General features: G+C 47.7%; 1 protein-coding gene across 10 annotated transcripts in view; it reads right to left on the bottom strand.

Annotated features, from left to right (window-relative positions):
• Window positions 1-13,233: 13,233 nt before the first annotated feature.
• The window catches only part of RBFOX2 (RNA binding fox-1 homolog 2), a 171,198-nt gene continuing 159,484 nt past the window's right edge, over window positions 13,234-24,947 (bottom strand). For 6 of the 10 annotated variants that reach the window (XM_054514877.1, XM_054514876.1, XM_036400713.2 and 3 more), the window contains 4 exons: window positions 24,209-24,285; window positions 21,682-21,770; window positions 20,691-20,763; window positions 13,234-19,574 (listed from right to left, as the gene is read on the bottom strand). In XM_054514877.1, coding sequence (XP_054370852.1) covers window positions 19,520-19,574; window positions 20,691-20,763; window positions 21,682-21,770; window positions 24,209-24,285 — 294 coding nt within the window. In that variant the 3' untranslated portion in view covers window positions 13,234-19,519. The remainder of the gene's footprint in view (window positions 19,575-20,690; window positions 20,764-21,681; window positions 21,771-24,208; window positions 24,286-24,947) is intronic. The other 4 variants (XM_054514879.1, XM_036400716.2, XM_036400715.2 and 1 more) reach the window with 1 other exon arrangement.

The raw sequence follows: 24,947 nt of genomic DNA, 5'->3' as shown, positions 1-24,947 counted from the left end.
ATACTTCAGACATGGCTGCAGCCTTACTAGGTCAAACTGTTTAAAACAACCTGCTGATTTGGTGACTTTGCAGAAGATCAGCCAATGCACAAAGACAGAAAATCTGATAATCACTTTCTAACCATTCACAAACAGCTTCAAGGCGTGCTCATCAAAATAAAAACCCAAACCAGCAACAAAAATGAAGCTCCATTACCCTCAAAGATCTCTGCACATGCAGGGCTCCCATCTCTCATGCCTTTTTAATTGTGAGTTCCCCAAACACCACGGTTTTATTTTTTGATCTTCCTCCTCCTGCTAAGTGCTCCAGTGTTGGTGGCACAGCTGGTCAGATCCAGCTGGTCTGTGGCAGCATCTGTCTGGAAATTGCTTATCTTAGCCTGCGGTCCTTTTATTTCCTTCCCCATCAGCTGCAGCAGAGATTTCACTCCACGTGGTGAATTTCACTCTGCTCCAAATGAATTCATGCTCCTTCTCCGTGTTTCTGTGCTAATTTTGTGACTTGTCTATGAGTTTACAGCAAGGGCCAAATTACACTGGATTTATTATCCTCCTGAGCAAAAGGCCAGCATTTATCTGCTGCTCTTGTAGAACTGCAGCTCATGGAGCTGAGAGAGGTACACTGGCTCCCACAGAAAGACATACAGGGCCTCACCTACTTATTGGGGCAGAGAGGGTCCAAATCATAAACAAAAAACAGACAAGGGCGCACTGGGACCACAGATCAAAAAGTCAGGAAAAGAAATGGGACTGCAGATAGACCAGACAAAAGAGGCAGACCTTTTGTGTCAAAAAATGTGTAATATAAGTGTCTCATCTGTGAGCACAGTCTGGGCTGAGAGAGAATCTTCGGACAGGAGAGGAGTTCAGATGGAAATTCTGATGGGAATGTGGTGAGTTTTGACTTGTTTGGTTTTTTAAGCAAACTAAAAAGACTGACTTGAACAAAGTGAGAGGAGAGCAGGGAAGTGAAGTCCTGGCCAGTCTTACCTGCAAGGAGTGAGTGTGGGAAGTCATTGATTCCATATCTGCTGCTCCCTTTTCATGGGTCCTGCTTTCTGGTGTTTCATTTTGCAGACAGAGTTGTGCCTCTCACCTGGTGAGTGATAAGCATGATGCCAGGGCACTCCAGGTGCTGGCTCTGCAGCTCAGGCCACCCTCTTGGCCTAATTCACATGAGTATTTAATACAGGAATTATGAACCCTCTCATTAGGATGAGGCCAGCAGAGGTTCAGGGCTGCTGGCAGGCCCAGCAGCTACCAGGCTCTACACAAAGCAGAGGGAAATGCCCACAAGAGGGAGAGTTGGTGCCGCTCTCCACAGTGATTCTGTGCAAACAGCGCTTCCCAGCCTAGCAACTCTAAGAGCCCATTCCCCTTGCTCCACTTCTCCCAACAGAAATGTTTTCCTCTCCTGGAGATTCCCTTTTCCATGGTATTTCCCATCCTCCTCTTTCTCCACATGACTGGTATCTCATCTTGTTTGTGTGGGGTAAGCCCAAAGGCCCCACCGTGTGGGTGCCTGACGTGCTGCCATCAGAAAGGCACCAAGATCTTCTGCTCCCCTTTACTCCCACTCACATTGTGCTGTGCTGGGAGGGCACCCCTGCACCAGCCTCAGCACAGGCAGCCCCCCCTCTTGCCCAGCTCATCACTCAGAGGTGACACCCCTGGTCTCTACCCTGCATGGACACACATGGAAAATTCCATTTCTGCTGGGCTCTGCTCAGCCTCAACACTCCAAGCCTAAAGCACGCTCCACTGGGGCATGGGATTTTCAATCCATTTTCCAAAAACAGTTGATGGCTACCAGCAACAAGATCCTAGAAGTCTCTGAGCTTCTGCAGGGCAAATCTTAATGTGAGGAAGTAGCAGAAAACCCTGGTGATGTGGAAATAGCCACTCTGCAAGCCTCTACGGCTGGAAGTGCTCCATGGTGCTGGAAAAGCATGAGCACCAGCAGGACTTTCCTTGTGGGATCATCCCACCAGCTCCACAAACAGCATTCCTATGCTCCCAAGTCCAGAAACTTTCCAGAAACATTCTGATTATTTTGGCTGGTGATTCAGCAGGAACTGTAACACAGCTCAGAGCATTCCTGGGGCTTTTTCCTAACCTGAAACCTTGGAGAAATGCCTTCAGAGGAGATCCACATGAACCACATCACCAAAATCACCACAGGACCCCCAAGCATGGCATATCTTGGCCACCATGAGCCTCCAGCTGCCAGAACAAAGCATGCTAACTGGCTCCCTCTGCAGAGAGGGATTTTCTGCCTGAAGGAAAAAGTCATGGGCACTTCTTCTGAAGCACGTTGTGTCTGCTGGCATTAACGTGTCAGGCATTGCACACAAAGCTGCCCTGGAAAGCAGCATTGACGCGAGATCACAGGAGCCCCTAAGCCTGATCAGTGGCCAAGGAGCTCACCACAATGGTGAGCATGGTCCATATCCCAGCTAGGGGCACTGGGCAGGGAGGCCAAGGAAATTTATCAGCACACCCACAGGATCTGCCTTGCAGGACATCCACACTGCCGTGCAAGATGGTGCACATTGACAGGGAGGAATGAAATGCAAAAAGGAGAGAGATGCCCCCAAGATGATCCAAGGGATGGAGCACCTCTCCTATGAGGAAAGGCTGAGATTAGAGTTTGGTCAGCCTGGAGTAGAGAAGGTCTAGGGTGACCTAATAATGTCCTAGCAGTACCTGAAGGGAGCCTACATGTAAGATGAGGAGAAACTTTTTGCAAGGGCTCATAGTGACATGGGGGGAATAGATTCAAACTGAAAGAGTAGGTTTAGATTAGATATCAGGAAAAATTCCTTACTGTGAGGGAGTGAGGCACTGGAACAGTGCCCAGAGAACTTGTGGATGCCACATCCCTGGAAGTGTTCAAGACCAGGTTGGATGAAGCTCTGAGTAACCTGGTATAGTGGAAGGTATCTCTGCCCAGGGGAGCTGGAACTCCATGATCTTTAAGGTCCCTTCCAACCCAAACCATTCCTTGACTTTAGAATTCTAAGCCAGTGTATTGTAAGTAGAAAATTTATTCATTCACTTCCAAATTTTAGCTCTAGGACTGGGCTCATGAGTTCATGTACCCAGTTAACTTTTTAGAGCAGCTTATGATGATCCAGCATGTGCAGAAATGCACAGTGTGAGGAGCCAGTACCTAATCCCAGCTCCTGCAGTGGATCAGAGCATCTCGTTCAGCATTCCCTGCTCAGAGAGGGCTGCCTGAGCAGACACAGTGAGACAGCAGTGTAAGCAGGGGCTTAGAAAATACAACTGACTACTGCAAGCAGCATGTTTTTACTTGGCTTTAGGTATGGTGACAGGAGATAACATAGCCATAAGGCATCAGAGGTGAGAAGGCGAAGCAGAAAGGAGAAGGGCCACCCCTTAGCAGGGGTGAGGCAGTGAGGTTATTTACACAACAGCCTGTGGATATGTGTCTTATTTATACAGGATAAGAAGAATGAAAATAGAGTTATCTTTTGTTGAGTGAGATCATTTAATAGTACACAATTACTTCATACAGATTTAGCTAGAAGTAATTAAAAGTAAGGTTGTGCTCTGAGGCAGAGTTCCCCTGCCACTGAATTCAGGTCCAGTGGGAAGTTCACACTTGCAGCCACTCACCAAATCAAATCCCTAAACTTCAGACATTTCCCCCAGCATCTTAACTGTTGTGTCCTTTGAAGTTATATTTTAGGTTTAAATTTCAAACTTTGTCCTCCTTTCTTACCTTTCTTTCTAGTTTGAAATCCAGAGGCAGCTTTCATCTGCTGATCTGAGTGCCCTGGTGCAGGGGAACAGGATCGCCTGCTCCCCCAGCTGGGCAGCCTCAGGCAGCCAGGATGCATCCATGTCACTGGCCAGAGTCTTGCTCCCTGCCCTCATGCAGGGGCTCAGAAGCATACTGATAGGAAGGAGATCTGCCTTGGGAGTGAGCTTGGAAATATTATGTTTTCATCTGAAGGCAAAATCAAACCGTGTAGACCCCTGATGCAACACAATGTCAGGGTGTCAGGAGGCTTTTGGCTTGCCAGGAACCCAGAAGAAATGTTTCCAGCCTGAGTGAGGTTGACGTAAATATTTTCTTTCTTTTTTCATCCCTCTGAACTCACAGGTGAACCAGAAGCCACGGGTTTGCCACTTTGGAAATAAATTTACAACATCAGCAAAGGCTTTTTGAGTGCCCCAGTGAAGTAAGCAACTTGCTCCTTCCTTTCTGTTTTCACCCACGTGTGACTGCATGAGCCCTCTGTCTCTGCAAGAGCACGACTTTTACTACTCTGGCAGCAGAAAAACATGAAACCACAACTGCCCCAGTTCTCCATCATTTTTCATCCCTGCACAGCACACATGGGGTGTGCCTTGGGCCAGGGGGCTGTGTCAGGTAAGAACTGCCACATCACAACTGCATTGCACCCACCCTGGGAGGACCCAGACAACATCCTGGGGCAGGGCATTGATGGGTCCAGGGACAAGAGCCCAGCTAGGAACACCATCGAGGAGAGCTGTCAGGTGGGGACAGCATGGGCTGAAGACTTTTCCCTCACCTCAACACACACAGCTGCAATATCCCCAGCATGTCCTGGCACAGAAACCAATAGAGCAGATTTTCACAGTGATGAACACTGGGGAAAAGAGAAACAGAGGGACATTTTGTGAAGGCTAAACACCCACACCAGCTTTGCAGAAGTTGTTTTGCTTTCCACCTGCTTATTCCCACCCACTTAGGCAACTTAATACTGACTTTTCATTCAATTTTTTTTTTAAGCATTTGAAACAAAATGAGCTAATTACAGAGTAAATATTTAGCTTGAAATGAGCAGCAGATATTCAAAGCCATTTTCTGACATGACAGATGATCTGAAAGGAGCTATGCTGCAGGCATTGTATGCCGATCAAACCCAATTTAAAAATACAAGGCACAGAAGCAAAAATAGACATGACCCCAAGCACAAACATCCCCACACAGGCAAATGTCTCCTGTAAAATGCCATGGGTGTTTTCATGACAGCTGAACCTGGCGGCACTGGAACTGCATCACCCACCTCTGAGGGCTGCCTGTAACCTGTGTGAACAGCACTGAAGCAACACACAAACAATGCCCTGGCAGGGCTCATCCAGCTGCTCCAGTTTTGGGACTCCAGCATGGGGCCCTACATTTCCTGAAGACCTAGGGAAAATTCCTGCCCCCTTATGCACATGACCTAACTTCCAGCTCTCGGTATGCTCGGTGGAACCTAAGTGACTCTTGCTACCTTTACCACACCTAAATTATTGTGACATTCAGGTGACAGGTGGGAGCCAGGTAATGTGGGAAAAGTAACCTTTTCACCTTTAAGTGCTGAGGAGCTCATATCCAAGCAGTCACACCTCAGACATGCTGAGGAGCAGAGAGATGCACGAGGAGCTGCATCTGCTTAGCATCTCCAGCTCCAAGCCCACAGAGCACACTCGGAGATCAACCTTTTCCCAAAGCTTTGGCTCAAACCCTGGTGCTCCTGAAGCAGCCCTGGGCTTGCAGCACAAGTGGACAGAGACCTGAGTCCAACTTTGGTGAGCAGGATTGGGAAACAGGAGCTCTACAGCCACACACCACCCACAAAATGGGTGTGGATGGCTGGAGCCTGTGCTGGGTCCCTAAAGGAGTGAAGGGTTATGACCAGACGGTGGGTATGGCCCCACATGGGAGATGCAGCTGGACCTCCAGGACCTGGGGCAGCCTGGAGAGGAGAAGTATGACAGACCTCACTTCACATGTGGGAAACCAGTAGGGCATTTATGGGATTAATGGGCAGAAGGAAAATCTTCAAGGCAGTAGCTCTGGGACAGGAAAAAATGAGGAAATTCACACAGTATCCCTGAGTCACTGTGCCCACATCCTGGGGGATGCATTAGCTAAGGAAGGCAGGGTCTCTACCAGGTCATCCCAATGTCTAATGACCCAAGTATTTTGAAATCAGAAACACAAGCAGCTGCAGTGATGGCAGGGAAAACATGGACATGATGTGGCTCCTGGGAGAATTGTTCCCCAGTGCACAAATACTAATGAAGACAACTTCAAGCATGAGGTGCTAGTTTGGTTCTTCAAACTGAGGGCTGAGCAGAAGGCACCAAAGTGGTCTTGTGGGCAGAAGGAAGTGATGCCCCTGCCCAGAGGACACAGCCCATCAGTTCTTCCACACCAGCCTCCTGCCTCTTCCCCTTGGCTGTCACTAAGGCAAACAGCCATCCCTGCTATCCCGTGCCTGAGGTTTGGGATGAAACTTCACAGAACTCCTTCCCCCTGTTCCCTCCAGGAGGCCCCAGTGCCAGGGCTACTCCATCACCCTTGCCAGGCTGTGTGGTCCCTTCACCTTTTGGTCAAGCCTTTCACCCAATTTTTAGCATTAGCACAATGCTGACAATCCTTTGGTCCTTCAGATTTCCCACCCAGGAGCTTGGTTTTTTTGCAGGAAGCAGCTGTAAACTCAGACCACCAATGGGCTGGGTCTGAGACTGGGTCCTGGGTTTGCTGCTCTTCACTGGTCAGTGACATCTGAAAGGTGAAAGAGAAGAAGCCAGTCCTGTCCCTGGTGTGGCCGCAGACCCTCAGCACTGCAGCACAGCTCTGGCTCTGGAAATGGCCTTCCTGCACATGGAGAGCCAGGAGATGCCTGGGATATCCCAGACCCCGCGCACCTCGCTGTGGCTTTGGGAGGTGAGGGCTGGTAACTCCCAAGCTCTGAAGCCTCTCCGGGTTGCTTGTGGAAACACTAGTCAAAGAAAAGAGGTGCTAAAAAATAAACTATAAAATGAAGTGGAGTAATAACTGTCCTGGGTAGAGGAATCTCAGAAATGTCATGGCCTTGACTGCCCTGGTGAGTAAGACAGCTCTGGGTATTCACAGCCCTGCTGAGTCCTGCAGTGAGTCCTGGGAGGCTGGCTAGACCTGGCTTTATTGGCCCCAGTTCTCCTTTTAGTTTTATCCAAATGGCCAGACTACTGAAGTACCATCCAAAATGTGCCTTTCTGCTTTTTCTGCCTCGCATCACCCTGTGTGCTCAAGCCCCATTGTTCCCGTGGGTCATTCCTTTGGGCACATTCATGGCTCTTGGTTTCTCTGACTTAGAAGATGAGATGGCAGCTTTTAAAAGCATTTGTATTTTCCCCAATGCCTGGAGTGAAACTGAGGCCAGAAACATTTCTGGGCATGAAATATGCCTCTGAGCATGTTAGGATTTTGTTCCATGAGGAATTCTTGGCTGCCAGAGGGTAGAAGCAAAGGATTTGGAAAAAGATAACTTCTGTTCTGCAGCACTCCCTGAGCAGCCACCTACAACCAAGCCAATCAGTCAGGGCAGCATAGCAGAGCTCAAAGCTTGGGACCTGATTGTTTGCAAAGCAGAAAAGACAAGATTCATCCACTGCCTCTTCTCTCCTCCTGGCAACTCTCATTGTATTTCGGGCACAGATGCTCAGACTCAGTGCTGGTAACTGTTCTAGAAACATGCAGCCCCAGGAGACCGATGGAGCTGCAGTGGCAGGGAGGGAATGACGTGGATACACGTGGTGAGCAAAATCTCCAGGGGTCACATCAGAGATGTACTGTACCCAGATCCAGCTCTTATTCAGGACACACTTCCTGCACACGCAGGATTGCTGAGATCTCAGCCTTGGCAGTGCCTATAAGGCTCCTGTTCCTCTAGAGCCTCTTAGCTGTGAGGATCCCCTGCAAGGAGACAGGAAGTCATAAAAAGGCACAAGATGATCAATATTTCACATTTTTCCAAAGGAAACCAGAGTTAAAAATCACCATGCATCTGTGCAGCTCCAAGTAGAGTTGGACACTGTTACATCACAGGGACGAAGTGGCTCCTGGCTCTACACCACGGCCACACAGTAAATGTCCCTGGTGCCATCAGTCACCAGCAGGGAGAGGGATGCTCAGCCAAGGTGTTTCTCAAAGGACCCCTTTGTTTTTGTCGAGATGTTTCATTTCAGGGCACGATGAGGGCATGCCAGAGACAGGCAGGGCTCCAGAGTATTGAGTTTTCTAAATGCACAGAACTCCCCAGTTCCCCCTGCAGTGCCAGATCACACCTGGCCTGCAAATCACAGTGAGTTTTGTGCAGCTGCTGGGATGTCCCACCTGAGACACCTCTCAGGGTGTTGTCATGGCTCTAAGCACCCCAGGCCATTGCTGGGAGCCACTGATGGTCACCACTCCCACAATTTGAGCAGTTCTGGCCAGGTGAAAATTTGTTCAGCCCCTGGAGGGCTATTTGGCTTCAGTTTCATTTTCTTTGTTTTGAAGGCACCATTCATCAGTGGAATGCAACATACTTGAGAGCTTGAAGGCTCCAGGATCAGCCAGAGGAAAATCAGGTGGTCTGGCATCCCATGGCTGGGGTTATTTAGGACCCTCCTTGCTACTAGGGATGCCTTACAGCTGCTGCCTGCATGCTGGTCTTTGGGGGGACAACCAGAGCAAGCTCCCTTAGCTCTGTGCAGGGGGTTTCTGCCCAGTTTTGGTGTGAGGATACTGGCTGATGGTTAGGAGGCCTTTCATGGTCCCCCACAGCTCATGGATAACGCTGGGGACCAGTGACTTGCCAGCACAGGCCCCAGTACTTACTCATGCTGCTGCTGACAGGTGCCAAATCCATAGTGCAAGAGGTATTTGATGTAAGGAGCCTGTGGGAATGGGGTTTTTCCCTCAACCCTGCAGTAACTCCAGGTATTTGCTCTTTTCAAGTCAAAGCTATCTGAGAGCCCAGAGCTGAAGAGATATTTTGCACAGTCGCTCAGTGACCTGAACTGCTGAGCCAGGCTCTGCCTGCCTCCCCTCCAGAGCTAATGACCCTCTCAACAACAGCAGGACCTGGATCCACACCAGGGATGAGTCGGCTTCACCACAGCTGTCATCTCCAATGCTTCAAGGCTGTCTCACCCAATCTGACCCCATGAAGTGTGTCAGACTCACCTCTCCAGACCTCTGGATGCACCAGCTCTCAGCTCAGCACTGCTCACATCACACTGTTAGTGGGGAGCAAGCGGGTCATTTCTGTTCCTTTACCACAAACCCCATTGCAGGCCCCCAGAGAAAAAATAAGAGTGTTACCCCTGGGTCACAGCTCTGCAGCCAGCTCAGCCCTCATCCTCAAGGCCACTGTGCAAGTTCAGCACACACCAGCTTTTTCCCCAATTCTGACTTTTTCATTTTGTCCCCAAACTTTTCAATCAGCCCTCCACAACACCCCTGTGCAAAGCTTTGCACGGATGGCACCGATTCTCCCTTTTCCTTTCTCACCTTCAAGCCCTGCAGCTGAGTGGGACCAGCAGGGCAGGCAGCACACCCACATTCACACTGGGGCGAGCCAAAATCCCTCCCCAGCCCCTTGTGCTGTGGGCAGAGGCATCCGCAGCTGCCCTGCACTGGGGGACAGCCGGTGGCATCGCGCCCACGTGAGCCGCTCTGGGCCAGGAGCAAGGAGCTATTTCTGGAGAAGCGCTTCTCATGGAGCAGAAGCAGCAGAACTCAGAAGCACTGACCGAAAAAGAAAGGCCCTGGTGTTTTGAGCAGGAAGCGAGGTTTCCCAGCCTCCCGCCGGGAAGGACGGGAGACATCCTTGCAAAAATAAGAGAGGACTGTGGCGCTCTGTGGCAGCAGGGCTCCAGAGGAGCTCAAAGGCTACTTCAGCAAGGCCGTAAACACGCCAGATCTGCTGTTGTTGCAGAGCTCTGTGAAATTGGCGATGTCTGAGCGGAGTTCAGCTGGAGAGCGCTGGTGCTATAAAAAACAAAGTGACTTTGGGCTTTGACGCTTCCTCCTGACACACAAAAAGGTGATTTGTGATTCAAAAGACAAGGAATTTATCATCAAAAGGAGCTGGGACAGAGCTCAGTGTTTACACATGGAAGAACAAGACAGGCACCAAGAGCAGATATATTTATACTCATCCATTAATAAAAGAAGCCAAGTCAACCATACCTTTGTGCTAAAGTTAGAGCACAGCACTCTGCATGTCCTTAAAAAGGCAAGAAAGTTTCCACAAACTGGGACAGCTGCTCCCAGTGCCGGCTCTGTGCATCTCCTCCTTGGCACTCTGGCATCGGTGTGCTGCAGCAGGAAAGGGGCCAAGCATGGCGAGTCTTCTCCAAGTGGGAAGGCTGACTCCTAAAGTCTGGTCATGGGCTGGTGGCCACTGCATCTCAGGAGCCAAACAGTCCCTGTTGCACTGTCAGAGACCTGCAGGAGACGACTGCCTCTTGCCAGAAACAAAAATCCTCCAGTGTACTTCAGCTCCAGTATTCTCATTGCTTCCCTGGTTATGGGGCTCACACAAGCCAGGAGTTTTCTCCTCTGCCACAGGTGGAATGGGGGAATGCTGGGCTTGGCACGCTCAGGCTGGCTCTGTGGGCAAGGAACTGGTTTGTGGGGAAAAGCAAAGGGAAGAGAAGCAGCACTCAAGGGTTCCAGGTTTGGGTCAAAGGGTCAGTGCAAGGCCAAGGTGGACAGAGAGCACCCAGGACAGAGGATGGTCCATCTCCAGTGAAGTCAGCAATAGGGCTGGATGATGCAAGTCGTGTAAAGGTCCTGGATTAGTATTTGGCATTCATTAACGCACAGCTACAGTTGGAGTTGCCTGGCTTCACCTGCTGTGTGCTGGGGAATGTTACACCAATTGGCAGGAAAGACACAGAAAAGTCAGCTCTCTGTTCCTTGGGAGGTGCTTCTAGAAAGCAATCAATTATCCTTCCTGACAAATAACAGATGAGCTCTCACAGTTGTTTTCCTGTTTCCCTTCTCTTCCCCCACCCAGTTCCAGCCCTCAAACCATGCTGGAGCAGCAGGAGCCAGCACTGGACATGCTATGCCAGAAATGATTGCATTTCAGGCAAACTGAGAGCAATCACAAAAAATACGTCTTACCTAAATCAAAGTTAAGCACATTGCAGTTTTTCTTCTCCACACCCCAGTGAAACAGCTGCAAGCAACAAGCAAGCCCGGCTGCACAGCGCAGGAAACAGCTGCAGGCACACAGCAGAGCAGGGGTCACCTCTCACCTTCCAGGACACTGAAGTTGTTGGCACTGCAGAATGCATTTCCCCTCTGAACTCACGCAGAAGATGCTACAGTTACATGAACTTGACTGACCTTTGAGCAAGACATAGCACTAGATGGCCTCCACAGACCTCTTCCAACCCATATTATTCTACAACTTTGCAATTTTCTGCATAAAGACAGAAAGAGGGCATGCAAATAACTCTTCCTCCCACACCAGCTACTAAGCTAAGCTCTCCTATCAAAGGGATGCTCAGGCTGCTATCTCTGAGCCAGTACAGTCAATAGAAGTCCAGTGGCAAAATCCTGACAAGAAGTCAGCTTTGCTACTGGCACAGGGATCAGGACTTCTTCCTCAGCTTTTGGGTCAAATCATCTGATGCAGCTTGTCAGTGCCAGCCTAAGATGCAGTCTTAGCAGTCACACTAACCTCACCCTTGAGCTCTTCTGCAAGTTCAGTTTGAATTCATAAATCATTTCAATATGACCCAAATGTTTTCCAGCAAATGTTACCATTTGCTGACTCCATCCCACCCTGCAGCAGACAGGCACAGCTGTGTGGCACCGAGGTTCTTACTTGGCAGCCACGCTGGTGGACCCATACCAAGCCCCCTGGTACAGAGTCCACGCCAGGGCTATTGCCAAACCCTCTCCCCAGGTCCTTCCTGATGACAGGGGCACTGTCGCTCTCAGGTGATGCTACCTACACACATAGAAACAAGCACCATGGCCACGATTAGCTGTGACTAATGTGATTTGTCTATTTCTTATTACAATTATTTACAGCTTATAGAAAGGGGGATGCATTAAATCAGCCGTGTTTGCTTCCTCAGCCAGCTTGCAGTGCATTTAAAGAACCTCTGCTTCCTTTGGTGAGCTCTGCTTCTGATAAAGCATGTTGAGCAATGCTGAATATTACAACACATTTACTAATTAGTGAATTATTAATTACTTTGACTAATTAGTGAATTCCAGGATCAGCCATTTTACAGCTTTGCCATGAAACAAGGGTAGGCTGGAAGACCTAGAGCTCCCTTCCTGTGCCTCTGAAGCCTGCCTCTGCAATACCTTCTCCCAGCACTGCAGAGCTTTCTTTCAAGACCTTTCCCATTTCCACTGATGCAGAATCCCTTAACCAGCTTTTCTTCAACCATTATTCAGCCCTGATTTCCAAGCATCTAATTTTAGCAGTCACTGTTGAATATCCTCTTGAGTTATTGTTAGAATGAAATGAGGATCATCTGACAGGAATATATCCTTGGTAAATACTGGGAAGGAATACTTAAGGAGCTAGCACACCTTCCTGCATCATAATCGACAATCCTACTGCCCAGGGACACACCTTATCCCCATCCTTTTTGTTCCTGGTACCTTGCATTTCCAAAAGCAATTAAAGCACCAGCCTCAACTGTACCAGGCATATTTGGCTGTGTAATTTTGCTCAGTTATTGTTTCAATAATCACTTTCAATTAGCCACGGGGATTTATTATTTACTATTTTTAGGATCATTTCAGTTTTAAAGGCACCTGATTACACAGATCTATATTTGCACGACATCTTTCACTGGAGGATTTGTAAGTACTATGTAGAATGTGAATGAATTTCTGCTTGACTGCAGCAATGCTCTTTTTACAGACAGGACAACAGGGGCAGTAATTAAAAGACATGTCCAAACTCCCAGAGGAAATTTACACTGACAGAGGAACCCCAGCTTCCAGTGGTGTGTGTTAACTATTACACCTGTGCTAACACAGACAGAGCAAGGTTGCCCACACAGGCACTAAAGGAGATGCAGATATGTAATTTGAAATGGTTGTCTCTCCTTCCACATTAACAGGTTCAAACACCAACTAGGCTTGAAGAGAAAAAAAAAATTAAAAAAGCTTCTTATCAAATACCAAACAATTGGCCCTTCTCTGCTAATAAGAAGCAATGGGAAAGAATGGCAGGGAAAGGTGTGGATTTTCTGAGAGGTCGGTATAGGAACAGATGGGGCTGGGATTTTGCCAGCGTGAGTTGCCAAGGCCCTTTATCACTGCTAAGAAGATCCAAGCTCTCGGCTCGTTCTTCACACAGCTTCCCTTCTTTGCATTTTACCTGCCAGGGCAATGCACCAACGAAATCCATCCAGATGTGCTGAAAAACAAACTACACAGGGGAGCCAGCAGACTGGTGTTTCTCTCTTTTATTTAAAAACAGTGCTTCATTACCATTTGCAAAGGGTTAGGAAGGGTTTCCCCCCTTGCTTAGAGTTTATAAAAGCCAGCAACATGATCAATAATTTATACACATGGATAGTAATACAAAAAAAAGGAATAAAAGCTAAAGATCTAACTACTCCAACCTTCACAATTCCAGCTACTTGATAATAATAGGAATAACCCAATGAATACTGTATGGTCTGAAAGCTACTATACAATATGATACTTAACGAGGGAGGGCGGGAAGTTAAAGGCTGTCACAAAGCCCTGGGATGCAGATACTGCTTCTCCAGAGTCAGCAGGGAAATGGGACCCTGGGCAAGCGGCTCGGGCGTCCTAGGAAATGATCCAGGGGAAGGGAACGCATCCCCCTCGGGACACGCCCTGTTCCCCGGGGTACCTGGAATGGGAGGTGCTGGGGAGACTGCGAGAAGGGGCAAGTCTGTTGCTGCCATTGGAGGTGCTGTGGCATCTCAGCCTCGCACTGAAAATCTCCAAGTCTCAAAGAGATCAGCCTGTGAGGTCAGTAAGATACTCCACCAGCTCTGTATCACTCTATAGCCCTGGTTCTCATTTGCTATCAGCCCCAGGTTTTAGCTCCAGCTATTTACAAGCAGGATTTATCATATAAAAAAAAAAAAACCAAACAAACCAAAAACCAAACAAAGCCTAACAAAAACCCCAAACAAACAAACAAGGAAGAAAACCCAAGGAAATAAAACAAAACAAAGTCATATCCCCTAGGGTAAAAGAGGATGATTTTGTCACTTGATAATGCAGCCAAATTGAGCTGCCAAAACTACAACACTCGCACACACAAAATACTGTGAACAGAAAAAAATAGAAAAATATGACCAGAACTGAGACTACTAATGTGGGAGGCCTGATTTCTGTAAGGAATTTATTCCTCAGGGAAGCAACAAGCCCCTCCACCAGCAGAGAACTGGGAATCTGGCAAGAGATTTATTGACCCACTTCAGAGCATCAACAAAAATTTATAAAGAAAAAACATTCCTCAGATTAATGGGCATTTTGCTGACTCTGACTGCCAGCCAAATGAATATCTTGATGGACGGCTTTAGACACCAGCAATCTCCTGGTGAAATCAGGCAAGGTTTTTGGCTGATGCATTCCTGCTCTATCACAAGTTGAGAGGCAGCATGGGAAGCTGGTCACCTGCACAAGCCTGGGCCAGCTGTAGCCCATGGCCCCAACAGGACACCACGGGCAGAACTGGCAGCCCCAGCAAGAAGCTGTCTTCCAGGGTCAGCAGTGGCAACAGAGACAGGACTTGGCCATGCTGAGTCCCGCTCAGGCTGCCACTGATGCAGGCACTGCAGAGGGATGGGGGCTCTCCTGACAACTCCTGGCTGGAGCAAAGCAGACCAGGCACAAACCCCACAGCCTACTTGCAAAGGGCCCCATTTCACACTCTGGCTATCAGACTCCTGCTTGCCTTGTTGACTGGAGTTTTCATTGTAGAAGTTTACTGGGGTTGGAGGGTGGAGAGGGCAATCAGTAAGGTGGGGATGCAGGGAACAGGCTTTTCAGACATTAACATCACCAAAAATAGTGTTTTATGCAACAAAGAATCAAGTCTCACTGGTGTATACTACAAAATGTTTGACATTATCCAAGAGCATGTCAAAAATAAAAACACAAAGAAGTTTACATTGGATGTTCATCTTGTTCACTAGGTTGGTTCTCCCCCCCACCCTCCTATTTTAAAACAGTGCAAACAGGTAAAACACTTTAAAAATCACCCCTCTACACCAAGGACAGCATTCCCCCACCCTGCCAGGCTGGAGGGTCACAGGCAGCAGGTCCTCTGCCAGGCTGCCTGTGTGCTTTCCCTTTGGAGCTAGATTCAGCAAAAGCACTCCCCAGAGCTGTTGTTTGGGTTTCCCTTTATTAAATTCCTAAGTGCTCCCCAAACCTGTTTTCCACTTGCCTCCATCTTTGTGGCTAGGATGGGAAGATACAGATAGGGATGGGCTGGGGAAAAACATGGGTAGAACTGGGAGGCTCTGCTTTGTATTCCCCACTGATAGAGCTCTGGGTGCTGGAATTGAAAGCCCAGCAGCCAGTGTCTCTCTTCAGACAGGGAAATGGCTTCATTAACCGTTCCACAACCAGCACTCAAGCCAGCTACTCAGAAATCCCTCCTCAGCTCTTGCTGTACACTTCACATCCATGGATCTCAAAACAGGTAAGAACAGGGATAAACTTTAACTTCACTTTAGGGACAGGGAAGCAAAGTCTAAAGTAGCAACATGACTGCCCCACAGGGACCCTTGAGGGGTCACTGACAGAGCCCTGTCTGAAACACAGGTCTCAGACTCCAGAGCCAGTGCTCCTCACTGGGCAAATCTGCTCCCTCTCAGGCACTGGAACAGCCAAGTCATAGCTATCTTTAAACATGGCTTTGTCTATCTGAACTCATGACACAGGACCCACCTAACTGCTTAACCTGGGAAAAGCTGGCTACAGTAGGCTCATACCGAGCTCCCCATTGCCTCCAGGTCCTGTCATGGCTTTTCTTAGAAAAGCTAACTCACCTACAACAGTGCAGCCTCCCACACGTGGGGACAGGAGAACAGTTTGCTAACGTGCTGGGCATCAATGTAACTTATTCTCAGCAGAGAATATGCTATACCAGTAGTAGTTACTTTATACCAGCACAACTGTAACTGCAAGGAAATACAGACCAGCACATTAAATAAACCAACTCTTCAAAGCAAAACTTCATCTGTATATCATCATGTGCTGGCTGGACCTATTGCAAGACAGCACAAGCAGCTACAGTTAAAGATACATTTTTTTCTCTGCATCAAGAGGGATCCCAGATGCCACCAGACAAGAAGGTGACAAACAGCAAGCTATTTGCCAGGCTGCCTGTGCAGTTTCCCTCAGAAAGCCAAACCCTGCTTTGCAAGGGACCTGTGACTGCAGACCCATCGCACAGACAAGCACTAGCTGCCATCATTCTAATCAGCCAGGGCTCAGTTCAATTTATTAAACGTAATTAATTTTGCATAGGGAGATATAGGCTTTGTCCTCATTTCTTCAGAAGATGGATATAGCCACACCTTGGCTACTCTGAAAGCATCTCTAGCCAGTTCACAACACATCAGAGTGAAACTGGAGCTGTTGTTCACCAGCACAGAAGAAAGGCTGAAGAGCTCTCCTGTCACACACGACACTCACTCAAGAAACCTTGCCATGCAAGTTTTTGGGAGGTCTGGTGCTTTGGACACCTGGAACCAGTGAGCTACCTCTGGCCCCCAGCCATGCAAGTGTCCCGGTGTCCCCTCTGCAGCTCAGTGCTGGGAGCAGAGAGCCAGGCCAGCAGCAAGCCCCCTCAGGGGATCTTGCAGCATTAACTACGGAGCCACAGAGACACCAGCTGCTTAATGCACCAGAGAAGCCCGGCAGGGAGGGACTAGAGCAGGCCAGGCTGGGATACAGGAGGAATCAGGATGGAAGGTCTTAGAACAGGTATTACTCGGAGATCGGGGGAGCAGGGCCCCCCAAAGGTTGGGTGCTTCTGCACTAAACCCCTCACATTCCTCATATCCTTGGGCGGGCTGAAGCTGCCATGCATAGACTCTGCCAGGAGGCAGAAATGGGGCTGGCCTCCCTACTCCCAGGGAGGCCAAGTGGCAGGGGGGGATTGCAGGTGGCACTGCCAGGGCAGGGGAGGGCACATGGGGTGGGAGAACCTGGCTTTTGGGGAGCCGCAGTCAGAACCAGCTGAACTGAATGTGGGAGAGGGGCAGTGGGGGAGCAGCTGCCCCAGGGGGCTCTGCAGAGGCTCCTGGGCTCACAGCCTGAGGAACTGCCTGCAGGAAGGGAAGGGATGGCCTCGCTCAGGCCCTCCATCCACAGTGGGGAGAACAAGTCCAGTAGAGGCTTTTGCTGCATCCCAGCTCCACAAGTCCCCTGGCTGCTCTGCAGTGGAAATAACTCCCCTTGAATATGACTATCTCTACCACAAATCCTCCCTCTTCTACCCCAACTCAGGCAGTAAAAACCCCCAAACATGCCGAGTCTCCCTCATTTCCTAGATTTTGTGAAAGTCCCAACACCCTGTTCTCCCCCTCCCTATTTTCAAGCTAAAGTATTTATATACAAACAACAAAAAAATTGTCATAACAGCAACAAACCAAACTTTGGCTTGGGGAAAAAAAAAGTAAAAAACCAACAATAAAACCAGGAAAAAAAAAGGTGGCCAACAGGCTGGCAGTTTGGTGTCCCCTTTATCTAGCAATTCCTCCAGAAAAATCAATAGCTTCAGGGTCTCTACCTTAACCAATGGTGTCCCCATTCTTCCCATTTGTGGTGCCTCCACTCTGCTGTGCACAGAGAGGCTCCATGTATCGCTGGGGAAGAGCAAAAAATGTGTGGCTGTGTGTGGCTGGACCAGGACACTCCCCCAGGAGCAAGACCTCTGCTTGCTGATGTTGCTTAGTGTTAAATGCAGGAATTTTCCTATTCTGTATCAGTGGTGGATGGAAAAGCAGGTGTTCAACAGGAGCTGGAGAGGCTCTGTCAACAAATCCATATTCTGAGCTGCCCTTCTGAGGGCAGGGGCTCACCCCAGCACCAATCCATGGAGTCAAGGCAGCCTGGTACAATCACACTTCTGCATCTCTCCAGCATGCAATTAGAGCCTGCCTCTGACCACTGGGTTTACTGGGAGCACTCTAGGAGCCAGCAGCTGAACAGGGAGATCTGGAGAGCAGCAACTCCACATCATATCACAGCTCACAGTCATCTAAGTGTGCTGTCTTTGAAACACAGCAAATTCTCTGTCTGTGAGAGCAGAAGGGAGATGGTCTTGGGAGTCGTGGACCCCTCAGCTAAATAATTTCTATCCTTCCAAGTCTTCTAATATGTAGTGTCTATATGGACTCAGCAGACCAGGTGCACAACTTTTTGTGAGAAGCTGGGCAAAACAAACCCAGGGGCTCCAATGCAGCTATGGAATGGCCTGAAATAGCTTGTGGTAAGAAGTTCCTATGAATTCAGAGCTTGCATGAACTGCTTCTGCGATACAAAACTACTTCAGGATCACATTTAGATATAAAAGATCCTCTTCCCCCACACAAACCCACAAGCTTGTCCTTCACCTCGAGCAGCTTATGCGTGACTGGTTTTTCCTCACTCAGGTTATTTGAAATAGATTACTTGCAGAAGCACCTAAGCAGCCCAGGATGAACAGCAGCAGAGCCCCTGCAGGCTGGGCCTCAGAGCATGTGCCACGCTCGACTCTTCTGCTCGCTTTCTTCCTCTGCAAGGTTGCAGGTGCTTCACCTCCCCATGTTTAATCACTTGCTGTCCACAACAGAGGTACTCTGCATGATCCTGCACTGCATCTACCACTCCTCGAGGAATGAGGGGGTGGAAAGGGACAGCAAGAGAGAAAGATCTTCAAAAGGAGGAATGAAAACTATGACAATTACAGCCACCTGCAGCAGACAAAAATCAGTGAGTAAAAGTTCTGTGTGTAGGGAAAAGATCATCCTTATCAAAAACTCCTTTCAAAGTCTTGTCCCCTATAGAGCAGGTAACAGCTGAAGTCTTTGGGCAGGTTGAGGGACTCTTCTCTTGCGAAGTCTAAAGTTCTGACACTGCTGAAACTGTCACAAACCTGTGAGCGTCAGATGGTGATAGAAACAAAGAAAGTCTCTGCATTTCCCCCATTTCCAAATGTAAATGACTATTTCCCACCAGCATTCAGGTCCCAGCCACAGCCAGAGTGCTTCCTTCTGCAGACCAGAAACACGGCAGGTGGAGACTTCTCCCTCACGTCCTCCTGTCTCACAGGCACCAAGCACCAGACCCAGGGAAGTAACTCTGTCTGCGTGTTCCTGATTAATTGCATGATATCAGCTTCTAACAGTTTTCCTTATCGCTAATCGCCTTTTCCGTGATTGGTAGGATAAGCTATGCACCAACATACAGACACGGAAATGCATTATTTTTACCACAGTTAAAAAAAACCCCAAAAATGAAAACAAAAACAAACAACAACAAAAAAAAAGCACAATCTTTGGAACAAAAGAATTAAAGGCAGAAATTTAAAGGAAAAAAAAATACATATTCGAAGAACATAGTGAGGTATAAAAAAGTATTTTCTCTTTTGTTTTTTTTTGTTTTTCCTCCTCGACTTGCTATAGAGTTCCTCTACTAGTAAATATTGCAATAGCCAGGCCTCATGAACTGGGGGGGGCTGTCCCGCTTGCAGGGGGCTCACGTCACTTCAGTAGGGGGCAAATCGGCTGTAGCCACCTCGGTATAAACTCGCCTGTAGAAATGAAATGGGAGAAGAAAAGGTTGTTAGGAGGAGAACTGTGAAGAGATATCCAGGACAGCACCCAAATGCTTTTGGAAGGACCTGTCCTGGCACTGACCCACCACCATGAGCACCTCTAAGAAGCAAGAAAGAACTCTGCCTGCAAAACCAAAGATGTGGCTCAGGAGGGCATGCTCATGGCCAGCCAGCTGGAGGTGAAGTTTGGCAAGTCTTGCTGGAAGGGAATTCAGTACCAGAGTGGGGACTCACCAGTCCTAATCTCAAGCCAGTTGTCCAGGCTGCCTTTAGAGACTGCGGAGACCAGGACTTCTAGGATGCTCTTCACCTCACCTCAAGGTAAAGGTCTAAAATAGATATGATGACTGGGTATCCTAGAACTACCTGGTTTTCCCTCATTGACCCTAAAGAGAATCCACACGATGAGCTGAGGCTGAAATGGAGTTGCTACACTGCAGATATCTATTTTTAGGTGTCTTTTTCTCTGAGCACATTTGTATTCCAGCCTTTGCAACAACACAGATACTGCGCTGGCTAGCAGATGGGCAAGCATGTGTTTTCAGCAAGCTGCTCCACTCCCCTCCGATGCCAGCATACCTCATCCTGCCCTTGCATAACTACTGCTGGCAGGCAGGACACCGCATCCTTCCACTAGTGCAAGAGGGAACCAAGTGAAGCAGCTTTGCTTCACTTGCAAGATGTCACAAGAACAACTTATTCCCTTGCTTTCCTAGAACTGAAAATGGCAAAAAAAGGTATCCCGAATCTCTAATTATTGCTGATTTTTGCTCTATGTATCACCTCTATACAGTTCTACTGATTCACCAACAGTGTTCTGGCTCCTGGCAGTTCTGTTTGCTATTCCTTTTCATTTTTCATGGTACTAGATGATGTACAAGATCGAGTAATAACTGGTCTCCTACAGCCCAGCTGCTTTATAAGTGTACACATAGACATGAATGTGGAACTGGGAACACAGCATTGCTGCTAAGGACCTCCTCCCTCAACAAAGAAGTTTTTCTGGGTGGGTGAGGTTTCATTGCATGATACCCAGTGGCTGTTCCCCATGCTGGAAATGAGAAACAGCACAAGAAAGAAAATCCCACTTACCACAGCGCCAACTCCGTAGCTAGCGGCAGGGGCAAGGGCATGGTAAGGATCTGCTGTGTACACCCTGCCATAACTGAAGAGAGGGAGAAAAGATATAAAAAGAAAAAAAAAGTCACTTGGGAGGGGCAGAGTAATAGCTGTCTGACCACAGATAATGGAAGCAGCAGCATGCCCTTGCACACAAATGTATGCATCCATGCACACACAGGCACGCAGGCAGCTCCTCTGCAGAGAGATCCTATGAGCATGCTGCCATGCATTGTATGAGATGGGCAAGAGAACAGCCTGCCAGGAGGAATGTGGCACAGGCCATGAGCCTGACCTGCAGGAAAGAGGTCAGCACCTTTGAAATGTCAGCTAGTGCATCCCTTACCTTTGGGTAATTGCGTGATGCAGTTAGGACCAGAGGGACTGCTGGCACTAGTGCTACTGGCACAGTAACAGCTGCTGAATGAAAGCAGTGAGGGATTCTCCACTATGGGAGGAGTATAACCTTTAATGTGCTAGGATTAAAACACGGCCTCGCTGCACAGGCAATGAAAAATCTTAAGGCAAGCACTCTGATCAAGACAATCCTTTGTATCTATTCAGAGCTGCATGCTAAAGCATCCTAGAGCACTGCATGAGCTGAGTCATTTTTACTTTATGACGGGGAGAGAAAGGCACCCAGTGATTTAGTAGCCTGCCCAAAGCCAGATCTCCGACTCTGAGGCTGTAACCACACTGCCTGCTTTGTGCAAAGAATCACAAGGATAGGGAGGAGGCCAGGATTTGTGCCAGCTCACATACACTGAGGGCAATACTGTCCAGGAGCAGAGACAAACCGTGCACTCAAGTCTTCCGTATTGGGTGGTGCATGCATGTGTGCACATGCGAGTGCAGGTCAGACAGAGAAATGGGGGAAAGAAGCAGAAGTTCTGTGATGGATCAATGCTCCTTGAATCCCTGAGCACAACAAGCTAGCCCCCATGGACACCTCTCCCTTACATACCCATCGCTGTAAGCTGCTGCAGCGGCTGCAGCGGCCGTGGCTGCTGTTGCAGTAGCAGGCTGTGCATATCTGTAGGCTGCATATCCACCCTGCAGGAGAGAAGAGAACTGACTTTACAGATACCTGTCCACCCATAGAGAACATTAAAAAAAATACTAAAAAAAAGTCACACACATCACAAGGAAAGGAAGTGTTTCAAACTGCATCAGCTCCCATGTCATGTCACATATCACAAGCATCAGCCATTAACTCATGTATATTCCTTTCCTTAGAGGGACCAGGGAGGCCCTTCCATTATCCTCTTTAGAAAAAGGAATACACTAAAGGAAGACTGAGCATTGTTACAACCCTAGAGAAAATGAAATTTGGCATGGAGGAAATGGAAACTAGGAAAGACCCGGAATCTTGCATGCAAGGTAATTTTTATGACCCCTTCCTCTTAAGGAGGGGAAATCAGAGGTGGACACTTTCTATGAAGTATTTTAGGAAGGGAACCATTCAGAGAAATTCCTACTTTTTTTTTTTACCCTCTCTCTTTTACAGCCAGGAAAACCCAAAGGGCTAGAACTAAGTTGGATCCACATGTGCAAAAGTAGCAGTAGTCAGAGAAGGTGAAAAGTAATCAGGAAAAGATGGTCGGAGAAGACAGTCTCATTAGTTTCAGGGCTGTCAACAAGCAAACCAATATTGAGGCCAGCCAGACTATTCTCCCCTCCTCTCCATATAAGAAAGAAACAGGTCAAGAGAATTATGCTAGAACAGCCTGTTCTGCTGCTGTATTTCTGCCCATGCTACACACCTGTAGCAAAGGTGATCAGAGGTATTTACTAAAAATGTACTTAACAGCTGTGTTGTCAAAATGTGAATTCTGACTCAGAGAAGACCTGTGAGTCTCCTTCTGAAACTCCCACAAGGAGCTCTTGGGGCAGAGCAAGGCCTGCAGTACTGGAAGACCAAGGCCAGGCACCTTTCAGATCAGGGACAAAGGTGGCATAGCAGGCAGCAAATAGGACTCTGAAGCCCTGGTAAGATCTTTATTGTATTTCTGAACACTTTTTTTAACCTGGGGTGAAGGCCTGGTAAATGAACCATAGTTTTGACTTTCTAGAAACACAATGAGCCATAAAAAACATCAGAAAATTCCAGATTGCTTTTGGCTTTTTTTATTTTATTTTTTTCTTCCAATTGACATTTCAGGGTTTGAAGGACCAGAAGGCAGAGTTATGCTCTTCACCTCCAGAATAAGCTCAACATACCTCTACCACTTCTTCCCTATATATCTTTTGCATACATGTAACTAACTAAGGGAACAAGATCAGCTCCACTACAGAACTGTGTCTTTGCTCAATCCGAACCTGGGTAGCTTTTAAATTAGAAGTAGTGATTTTAAATTAATATTGGTTTCTTTCATGTGGCCTGCATTAGCCCTGTGAAGGCTGATATGCTATCCAAACATGTTTGCAGATCCTTTCCTACTCCAGAGAAAAGGGAGTTGCAACCTCTTCAATCTTTTAGTTAACAGGAAAAAAAGCAACACCTGTTAAACATCACCACATGGCCTGGAAAAGATGCCATGTTACAGTTTAGCCCTTTTAATCTCACCTGGCTGTTTCAAATCCTGCATTTTGGATTGACGGTTGGGGACGTTTAGCTTGGTTTTGCCATGCTATCATTGTACCACCATGTAAAACATGACAGAGGCCAGGGGAATGAGGTGCAGCCTTAATCCAAATCCAACCTTCATTAACCTCATCAAATTAAGACAAAACTTTGTATCAATGCCACTGCAGTATTCCCCTTAGGCTATATGCTTCCTGAACCCTTGGGTTGTCACTTGGGCACAGTGTAGGAGGCATTTTCTCCAGACACTACCTTCCACAGGGCAGCTGGCCTTAGCAGGCACCCTTGATTCCCACTCTGCCCCACACTTCCACACTTGCCAGTCACATTTCAGACCAGAAGCTGCTTCAAATGTGCCTGGCACATACTCTGAACATGACAGCAAGATGCAGTTTGAAACCAAAAAGGCTTATCATATAATTGTCTTTTAACTCATGTCTCTCATAAAGGAAAACGAAACAGAACAAAACGAAACCAAACCAAAAAAAAAAAAAAGAAACAAAAAAAAAAAAAAAGAAGAAGAAGAAAGAAGGGTTGGAATCAGGTGTGGGAGAGGGAACAGAGTAACATTTATTAATCAAAATTAAATACTAAGCATGCTGACATCTGGAGCTAGAACAACCAGCAAAGTCACCACGTTCAGACTCATATTGGCTAGTTCTATCCATCCCAGCATTCTCTTGGGACAGCAGCTCGCCCTAGGCTCTACCACAAGCTCAGTGAAGTACACAGCCTCAAGTACTAGAGCGTGCAGCCACAACAACCTGCTATTACGGAAACAGTCAGTCACCACTGGAGTTAACATTCCAACCTCAAGGACTCCCACAGCCCCCCCTTGCCCCCCAGAATGGCTCCCACCCCAGCCCTGTCCCACACCACAATGTTAATAATTATAACAAGCAATAACCCATCTGTTATATCAGAGAAGGGAACAGAGACTCCGCTGAGAGATTTAGAGCGGGATGTTAACATTTCTTCAGTCAACTGCACAACAAACAAAAAAAAACAAAACAAAACAAAACAAAAAAACAGGAGAAATAATTCATTGGAGAAATGAAGTTAAGAAATAGCTGACGTGTATTGCTTTTTAACCATGCACTGATGCAAAATTGAAGCTACTGGTTATTTAAAAAAGGAAAAAAAAAATCTCGGGATAGAGGTACACACATACAGGCAGACCTGCTCACTTCAAAGCAATCTGCAAAGTCTACTTATGTGTACTTCAAATAAAACCAAAAATGGGGATCATAATGGCCATGGTGCATTCCTGTCATAGGAGCAATGAGTGTGGACAGCTGGGAGATTTCTGAGACGGGATGTATTTAGCATGACCAGCAGGTCCAAATACACCAAGCTAGGGTGAAGGAAAGAGGAAGAACTGTTGCAACTATAATTTGTTTTTACATAAATCCTTTCACCAAGCTCTGGGACTGTACAGAGCAGGCACAGGTTGCCTTACCCAGCTGATGCTCCTGTTCTCCCCAACTCAGGATACACCTATATAATTCAATAAATACATCTAAAGCCTGTTCAGCTTGTCCAATGCACCAGATATTCTTTCCTGCTATTCCTTTTCACACAAAACTTGTAACTGATATGCAGAGCTCATCTGCAAGGTCCTAGGACCTCTAGTGATTTCTGGTGCC

This window comes from Molothrus ater, chromosome 5 (genome assembly GCF_012460135.2).
Source record: "Molothrus ater isolate BHLD 08-10-18 breed brown headed cowbird chromosome 5, BPBGC_Mater_1.1, whole genome shotgun sequence".
NCBI classification, from domain to species: domain Eukaryota; kingdom Metazoa; phylum Chordata; class Aves; order Passeriformes; family Icteridae; genus Molothrus; species Molothrus ater.
The sequence above is the reverse complement of the archived record's forward strand: the minus strand, read 5'-3'. Positions and strand labels throughout refer to the sequence as shown.